The sequence below is a fragment of the Austrofundulus limnaeus genome, unplaced genomic scaffold (genome assembly GCF_001266775.1).
Source record: "Austrofundulus limnaeus strain Quisiro unplaced genomic scaffold, Austrofundulus_limnaeus-1.0 Scaffold452, whole genome shotgun sequence".
Classification (NCBI taxonomy): domain Eukaryota; kingdom Metazoa; phylum Chordata; class Actinopteri; order Cyprinodontiformes; family Rivulidae; genus Austrofundulus; species Austrofundulus limnaeus.
Window position 1 is genome coordinate 430,429 of NW_013952854.1, and position 9,446 is coordinate 439,874.

A 9,446-nucleotide genomic window follows, 5' to 3' on the forward strand; every position below is an offset into this window, starting at 1 on the left:
CATGAGCAGCTGGATACGAACAGGTGGAATTTAAGCAGCTCATTTACACACTTTTCCTGAAGATAGAAGAGTTTGTTGAATCTGACGTGACATGTTCGTATGAACCCTTTGTACGAACAAAAGTAAGAGAAATTTAGGATAAGAATACGAACATGTTTTTGCATGAGGCCCATTGTTCTCTATGCATTCTTAAAAAATAAAAACAAAATTAACAATTTAGTGAAATTTTTTGAGGACCCTCAAGATACCTCTTGCGGACCCCTGGGGGTCCTGGGACCCCAGTTTGAGAACCTCTGATTTAACCAACAAAATGAGGTCATTTTTGGAAAATGAGGACATTTTCCTGGTCCTCTCTATTTTTTGCAGTTCTACTGCAGTCTACTAAGTTTAGAGGTATGGTGTGAATTAAGTTTTGGTTAAATTTATGGTTAGGAATAGACCAGTAATGGTTATGGTTAGGAATAGACCAGTAATGGTTAGGGTTAGGAATAGACCAGTAATGGTTATGGCTAGGAACAGACCAGTAATGGTTAGGGTTAGGAATAGACCAGTAATGGTNAGACCAGTAATGGTTAGGGTTAGGAATAGACCAGTAATGGTTATGGTTAGGAATAGACCAGTAATCGTTATGGCTAGGAATAGACCAGTAATGGTTATGGCTAGGAATAGACCAGTAATGGTTATGGCTAGGAATAGACCAGTAATGGTTATGGCTAGGAATAGACCAGTAATGGTTATGGTTAGGGAAAATGTCTAGGTTAAGCATGCAGTTCCAAAAATGAATGGAAGTCGACACAAAGTCCTCAGTTTGATGGAAGTACAAGAATGTGTGTGTGTGTGTGTGTGCGTGCGTGCATGTATGTGTGTATGTGTGTGTGTGTGTGTGTGTGTGCGTGCGCGTGCGTTTTGCTTTTGAGGAATACATGAAATATGGGTTACTCCCAAGTTTTTTATTCCAAAATAAAATTTGTGTTCAAACCTTTAAAATTCAACTTAAATTGGGTTTGTTTTATATTACGTCCTCTGCTATTGCTCTATTTGACAGCAGTCTACAACAGTGGTTCCCAAACTTTTTATCTTCTGACCCACAAAAAATTCATTGCAAAAACTTGTGAACCCAATTGTTACTGGTCTGAGTACACAAACTTTGTTAGTAACCCTAAAAACAAAGGCTACACAAATATAAATATTTATACTTATTTTGTGTTTTTAGGGAAAATTTTACATCAACAATTATTTTATTACCCTTTAAATTGATTTCTGAAGTGCAGTGGTTCCCAAACTTTTCAGCTTTTGACCCACAAAATAACAGTTGTGGGCACAGGTCTCTGCTACTATTTTTGGATGATAAACATTTGTATCAGGTCAACTGAACATGGGCATAGTAACAATATATATTATTCTACTTTTACACATTTTAGGCATCTATAAGGCAAAAAATGTAATTAATTTAGAAAATCTTTTCAGGACCCCACCTTGATGTTTCGGGACCCCACTTTGGGTCCAGACCCCAACTTTGGGAAACACTAGGTCTACATCATAACATTTCACAATTTAAACTCTAAGTTCATTTTATTGTCAAAGAACACTATGATATGAAGCTTGCAGAAATCCAACCATGTGACTTTCCACAAAAAATAAATCACAGAAAAAAAGCTGAAAATATTTGCAACTTTTCAAAATGTAAACAATAACAGGTCTTAAAATAATAATATCAGTGGTCTAATTGGTTGCATCTGTGTAGATGAGGAAGTAATAAATTTATAATACCAGGCTGTTACATTGTTGTCACATTAAATTGATGTTGTTTATTAGCAGGTTACCCAATAATGAGATGAGTCTCTGTTTTTAGTTTGATCTTCAGTTACGAACACTGACAGAGTATTAATCAATGCTTTCCCCATTTAGTTGTTTAATCTACAGAACATGTACTAAACTTGAGATGTTGCAAATTATTGTAATGTAATTCAGTTATTGAATGCTGTATAGTAATCATTCTCATTTTTTGTCTCAATGATTGTACTGAGATACAACAACTGAATAAAAAACTGAACACGTACTGAAACTTTCATGTGTTTTTAATTCTTTTTCCATTTTGTTTGTTTGTTTGTTTTGCCTGCATTTGTCCAGGTTGGTCTGCTGAGTGGCATTTCTCTAATTGTTGGGACTATGATTGGCTCAGGGATCTTCATTTCACCTAAATCTGTTTTGAGGTACTCAGGAGCTGTGGGACCCTGCCTCCTCATCTGGACCGCCTGTGGAGTGCTGTCCACTTTAGGTGAGACACTCGTTCAAACCCACACATCACTTTCAGACACGATCACAGTCATGTAGGACGGTTCTGATTTCCAGTTTTGTCTGCGATGCACATAAAGATATTGACTCAAACTGCTGCTTAAAACACAAGTCTGATCAAAGTCCATGTCTCCATCAGTTCTCAGCTATTCAAAAGTGAAAAAAATTAACAAGAAAATCAAAGTAAAAAAATGTGAGGGTTAGCAGATAAGAACTTTATAACATTATGACTTTCTGGTTGTATACTGCACTGCAAACTAATTAGTCACAATCAAGGCCACACATCAGGCACTTAACTTGAAAAACCACGTCAGAAGAAAACATTACGTTCTTTCCTTTTTCCTTTTTTGTCATAACTTAAAAAAAAACAACTCTGTGAGATGATAGAGTCTGACGTTACTCATCTAATAACAATGTTATGTTTTCTAATGTGACCAAATAAATCTAAAAAAAGTTTGAATATTCCAAATTATTTTCACAGAGAGCAGCTGTTAATCTGTAAGATTAGTAAAGAGCTGGCTGATTTGGGGGTCATATAAACTTCTGTTATTGTTTGTCATCACTGAAGAGGATATAAAGGACGACATACAGAACACAGTCAGCCATCTTCACAAAAAGAGCAAACACTTTATAACTTGTGCTAATTTTTGCAGCTTTTTATACTGTCAGCAGTTTTTTGACTATGTTCTGCAATAAAACAGAATTACATCAGACAATATATAAAAACTAGAGTTCCTGGAGAAACTGTGAAAAGGTTTGTCATATGCTGTCCTGTTTATCTGTGGTAGCCATCTTGGAATTTTGATTTGGATTCAGTTTGTGATGAGGGTCGTTCAACTACCACCCATGTGTCTAAAAACAGCTGATCCTATCCAAAACTACCATTGCTGTTTAGTTTAAACTTGTGATTAGCATTCAGAAAGTGTTTAGTTGGGTCTCAGCTATGGTGGCCATCTTGGATTTTTGTTTTGGACTCAAAGTATGACTGGGATGGTTCTCAGCCATGACAACACAAAAATTTATCTCAACAAGTCTTAAAATGACTGAATTATTGCAGTTTCAAATCTCTGGCGACCATCTTGAATTGTTGTTTAGCTTTCAGAATTTGTCAAAACTTGTTTTTGGCTACTATAATACCTGTTTCCAGATTTGTAAGTCTAAAAATAGCTGAATTAAAGCCTTATCTAAAATTTGCATTAGCGGTGGTGTAAAAACCATGTGGTCTATTAAAGTAATTATTGAATCGTGACTGAGAGAAGTGATTGATTCTTACTCGTGTAAATTGTCCAATTTTTATATCAGAGATATGATGGCTTAACAGTCTTTGTTACACCGGTGGGCAAAAACAGTTTGGTTTCTGCGACTGTGACTGAGTGGCTAGGGGAGTTGTTCTGCAGCCGGAGGGTTCACGGTTTGATCCTCCATTCTAGCTGTTGAGGTGTAAAAACCGGGTCTTCTCGGTTCTGCAAAACTGCTGCTGCTCCTGAAGAGAGAAACTCTGAAACAGGCTGGTTGAACAGCAAAAATCTTTATTTTGCAGTCCAGGAGATTTACAGCCAAAAACCAAATCGTGGCCTTCTAAACCAAATGAATCACCAGGTAAAAAGATGAAGACGAAGGCGAAGAGTAGGGGCGTACAAGCCTTTTTATAGGTTTCACAGTGCAGTCCAACAGATGCACCATAAATTTTGTCACGTTATACCTTAAGCATTCCTTTCCTAATATGGTAACGTGCCGAGTTCTGAAGCTGGGGTCTAAGAGAGACATAGTACATCTGTGCATTCCTGAGAAGAGGCCCCCACTTTTAGACACTACACTGTCTCAATCGTTGTGTCCTTGGGCAAGACACTTCACCCGCCTTGCCTACTGATGGTGGTCAGAGGGTCCGGTGGTGCTGGTGCATGGCAGCCTTGCTTCTGTCAGTGTGCCCCGCTGTGGCTACCATGTAGCTTACCATCATCACTTTGAATGTGTGTGTGACTGGGTAAATGTATGTAACTATAAAACTCTTTGGGGCTCTGACTGGGCTTGATAAAGCGCTATATAATTTCAGACCATTTACCATTTAAACATTTTTAGACATTTCCAGATGCTACCGGGGGCAGTCTTTTTGAAAACCAGGGTGTCAGACGACTTCCTCTGGTTCTTACTTTTAGTATGACACCTTATATAAAATAAAAAATATAAAAAGGTTTTTTAAAATTTTTTAGGCCAACTGTTAAGGGGTTAAAAACAATCTTCATTTTGCTTTCTGAACCAGAGTGTGAGAAGAACTGGCATCAGTCTGCCCTTTGTGGCTGAGTCCCTCAGCAAAACCAGAAATATTTTCTGAAAATACAAATGCATTTACTGGTTGTGGTCTAATAAAAATTGTGGCAGTAGGAAGAAGTTGTTCACCAAGAAATGGTTTAAGTTTGGACCTCTCCACTCTAGATCATGTGACTTTAGCACAGCAGTCAAAGTCAGTTGAGCTCAATGGGCCTCATGCAAGAACATGTTCGTATTCTTATCCTAAATTTCTCTTACTTTTGTTCGTACAAAGGGTTCGTACGAACATGTCACGTCAGATTCAACAAACTCTTCTATCTTCAGGAAAAGTGTGTAAATGAGGAGCGTAAACTGATGAATGTGTATCAGGTGCTCGTGCACGGGGAGAGGAGATTAGCATAATTACCACCCCAAAAACACCACATAAGGCTATGTTTCCTGCCTCAGATACAAGGAAGTGTCCATTCATAAGTGACATCGCAAAGTAAAAAAGAAGAACTAGTTCAGAGACTGAAGTCCTGCTCTCGGAGATCCACAAAAAAAAGTCATTTTAGCAGCTTCAGCTGTGGAATTAAAGGATCTGCTTTAAAGTCGAGGAATGAAATAATGACTGCTGTTAATGTCGTGTCTCCTGTGGGTCGTACAGTCACAGAAATATAAATCTAAACCATATTTATCTTTCTCTAGTCCTGCTCCGGTTTTTCTTTGGTCAAATATTTTTAGTTTCAGTGTAAACAACTGTGTTGCATGTTTCACTTACTCAGAGGGGCAGTCGCGCACCCCCCCATGCGTTTCTGAAAAAAAAAAAGCATTTTAAAATGTTTCAAAAATTCAACTAACCTCATATTAATATTGTAGTGCTAAACAACAAAATTAATAGCCAATTTATTTTAATTTAACCATTTTAAGTCTACATTATTACATTTAAAATTATAACTCTAATTCAAACAGAATAACCTATTGTCAACATAATTATGGAGTGTAATTTATTTTCAACTCAAATTATCTTCAAACTAACAAAATACAAAGTTATTAGTGAAGAAAATCTGTCTAGATAACAGCAGACTGACTGCTCATAAAATATACGACAGGTCTGGACCACTCATGAATTTTGTTCGTGTCTGAAAAAAAATCTTAGAATAACATTGGTGAATGCCACAAATTCTCCTAAATCACTCGTACGCACAACTTAAGAACAAATGTGTGCGTACGAACGATTCTTGCATGAGGCCCAATGTTTTTAAATTAGGTTATTAGGTGCATTGCAAAGCAATGCTGCAAACCAAACATATGTTGGACTTTTGAGTCTTTGCTATTCTATTTTCAACAACAAGACATTCTCATTGTTTTATGAACATTATAAATGCTCATCATTTTTTTACACGACACAACCTACCATACCTTTGGCATGTCTTGTAAACTGTCTGTTAGTGTTTAAAAAGTTCTAAAATAAATGTACCAGGACTTTGTCCTTTGGTTCAAGGGTGGTAAATGTTAATGTGTAATAATCGACAACATAAGAATGTGCTTATACGGCAGGTAAGCAGCAATGGTGGAAAGACAACAGAGTATAAAACTTAGAATAAAATCAATTTTATGCAGTCAATAATTTACACTGAAATGACTCATGTTTGTATGGTATGACCAAGCATAAGGGCCAGACTAAGATATTTTTTTATTACAAGAGTAATGTCTTAATAATAATAATAACAATAATACAAGAAAAAAGTTGTGTGAGAATAAAGTCATATTAACAGAATAAAGTCATGGTTCTATGAAAATAAAGTGATGATATAAACAGAATGGAGTTGTGATTTTGTGAGAATAAAGTCCTAATAATAATACGATCAATGGCTTAAACTCATGTAGCGCTTTATCAAGTCCCTTCCGCCTCCAAAGCACTTTACACTTCAGCCATTCACACATTCATACACTGATGGTGGTAAGCTACATTGTAGCCTGAGACCCTCTGACCACCACCAAGGCGGCAAGGCAGGTGAAGTGTCTTGCCCAAGGACACAATGACAGATACAAAAGGAATGAGAAACCGGTTACAGGACGACTCCCCTAACCACTCTGCCAAAGCCGAGAATAACATCTTAATATTGTGAGAATTAAGTCATGAGACTAAAGTTGAAATATGGAGGACTGAAACTGTCATATAAATGGACCAATACGTAAATGAATACGCTTAAAATGCATACCAATTAAATTTAAAAATGAAAACTTTACCTCAGGTTTTATAATTTAATTGACTTTTGTATTTATTTTTACAAGTTAGTTCCAATAAATTATATATTTTAGCACATAATTTACATTTTACTGGTTTAACGAATATATAATTTTACTTGTGTATGCATTTGTGTTTTATATATTTTTTTCGCCCAAGTCTTTTTATTTCCATGTGTGGCTTTTACATTTCTCTGTCTTCTGTATTTATTTTACCTTATGCAGTTCTGCCTCATTATGCAAATAAGGTGGGCAGTCTGTCTTAGGTCAGTTCCATTGCTTTTTTTAAACATAATTAATGATTTTTTTCATTTTGTTTTTTTCTTTGTTTGTACACAGGAGCTCTGTGCTACGCTGAACTTGGTACCATGATCACCAAATCGGGAGGAGAGTATTCCTATTTAATGGAGGCTTTTGGGAACCTCCTGGCCTACCTTTACTCGTGGACCACCGTCATGGTGCTGAAGCCCTCCTCCTTTGCTATCATCACTCTTAGCTTTGCGGAGTACGCTTCTGCTCCTTTCTACGCAGGCTGCACTCCTCCTGTTCTGGTTCTCAAGTGTCTTTCAGCAGCTGCGATATGTAAGACAACAGGCCTTTGTTGACACTTTCAGTGCAAATTCAGGAATACAGTCATTCCTAAAATCCAATCTCTCGTTTTTTTTTCTCAGTTATAATCACCACTGTGAACTGCCTAAGTGTCAGGCTAGCAAGTTTTGTTCAGAACTTTTTCACTGTAGCCAAACTTATCATCATAATCATCATTGTGGTAGCTGGCATCGTTCTGATGGCACAAGGTGAGCCCTTTCTTTGCTTCAAATATATAAAATACATCTGATGTGATAAAGTGTTTCTTAATATTTCTACATCCTTTTTAATGTATGTATTTATGGTTTGGGTTCCAGGAAACACAGAGAACTTGTCAAATGCCTTTGAAGGCTCAGCAACATCATTTGGAGCGATTGGACTTGCATTTTATAACGGGCTCTGGGCTTATGATGGATGGTAACAGTTTGATGTTCACTTCCCTTTTCCAATTTTGCAATCTGCATCAGATGACCACATTTCTTTTTAAGTCTGTTTTTACTCCCCTTCAACCAGTGGTTCTTAACCTTTTTTGAGGTACCGAACCCACCAGTTCTGAATGCGCATTCACCAAACCCTTTTTAGTGATATATAAAATATGATTTTTTCCCCCCAAATTTAAGACATAGGTATATGTTTTTTTTAACTGGTGTATAAAATGAGTTGTGCATGAACATCACCTTGCTCAAAGAACAAAACCAACACAGTGCATGAACTCACAACAAATTACAACATGACTTTTTTCTGGCCTCCCAAAAATATTTTGGCCCAATAAAAAATTTCAGCCCCCCCCCACACCCAATTTTTTTTTTTTACTATTTTACTAACAAAAAATAAATTAGGATTTTTTAAAAACAATTTAACATTTTTAATAACTTTTTATTTTATTTTAAAGTTAATTTGTTTTTTGTCAATTTTGAATCCACAAGATACTTTATTGGGGCCAGCACTGATTGGCCAAGCAATCTCACGTGATCCTCTGCAGCAACTGATGGCCAAGCGGGGAGTGTCATCACGACTTGACACAAGTGTGTCTTTACCTCTGCGGCAGAGGCTCTGTTGAACCCCTGAGACCGGCTCATCGAAGCCCTAGGGTTCAATCAAACCCAGGTTAAGAACCACTGCCTTCAACTGATTGATTGAAAGGCTTCAGGGTGCAGTGAATTCTATTTTCCTTTCTCTTTTCTTCTCGTTTCTACATGAATGTGAATTTCTAGAGCAAACTGTTTTTGAAATGCGTAATTAGAGCAACAGTTGACAAATTAGCCCAGGTTGTGTCAGGTTGCCAAATCTATTGTTTCACATTTATAGTACATTTTTGGGTGGACCGTTTAAAAAAAAGTCCCCTTTTACACACAAAACTCAGATGGCTAACTTACTATTAGGATTTAAGAAGAAACTATTGGAGGATGTTAAATATGTGTGCAGATCTCTATATTTTTTAACAAATATCTGTAATACATGAACATATTAATGGCTCATTTTCTTGGTCATAGAGCATATTTACTTTAATGAGTAAGACTTCAGAATAAATCATGCAGTTGCTTTAAAGAGCTCATTGTTTTTCCAGGAACCAACTAAATTTCATCACAGAGGAGCTCAAAGACCCATACAGGTAAAACATACTAATTGTATACGACTATAGAGACAGTGGACATTGTACAGTGCAGAATAAATAGTCTGCTATAATTCTAACAATAAATCCTGAAAAAAAATCTCCACTGATCTGGTTTTATTTGCTGACATGTTTCAGAAATTTGCCACTGGCCATTGTTATTGGAATCCCTCTGGTCACTGTGTGCTACGTGTTGGTCAATGTAGCTTATTTCACTGTTATGACCCCCAATGACCTTCTGTCGTCTCCAGCTGTAGCTGTGGTAAGGAGAACCGCTAACAATTACAGCATTTTATGAATTGTAACTCGTTAGCATGATGTAAATTTAAATATTAATATGCTTTAATGAGAACTTTCTAAAAGAAGCTAATCACCACTGCACACACAAGGAATCAGAGAACTTTAGATTAAACCTCAGTAACGGTCCATTTGTTCCACTCCCTAAGGATTATTA

The 9,446-nt window shown here is 36.7% G+C and overlaps 1 protein-coding gene across 1 annotated transcript in view; it reads left to right on the forward strand.

The window, feature by feature from the left end:
• The window catches only part of slc7a9 (solute carrier family 7 member 9), a gene marked incomplete in the record, with an annotated part of 30,834 nt that overhangs the window by 17,845 nt on the left and 3,543 nt on the right, over positions 1–9,446 (forward strand). The window contains 6 exon segments of the mRNA XM_014025038.1: positions 2,131–2,278; positions 7,132–7,374; positions 7,464–7,589; positions 7,698–7,797; positions 8,948–8,992; positions 9,131–9,254. Of these exon segments, the coding sequence (XP_013880492.1) occupies positions 2,131–2,278; positions 7,132–7,374; positions 7,464–7,589; positions 7,698–7,797; positions 8,948–8,992; positions 9,131–9,254 (786 nt within the window).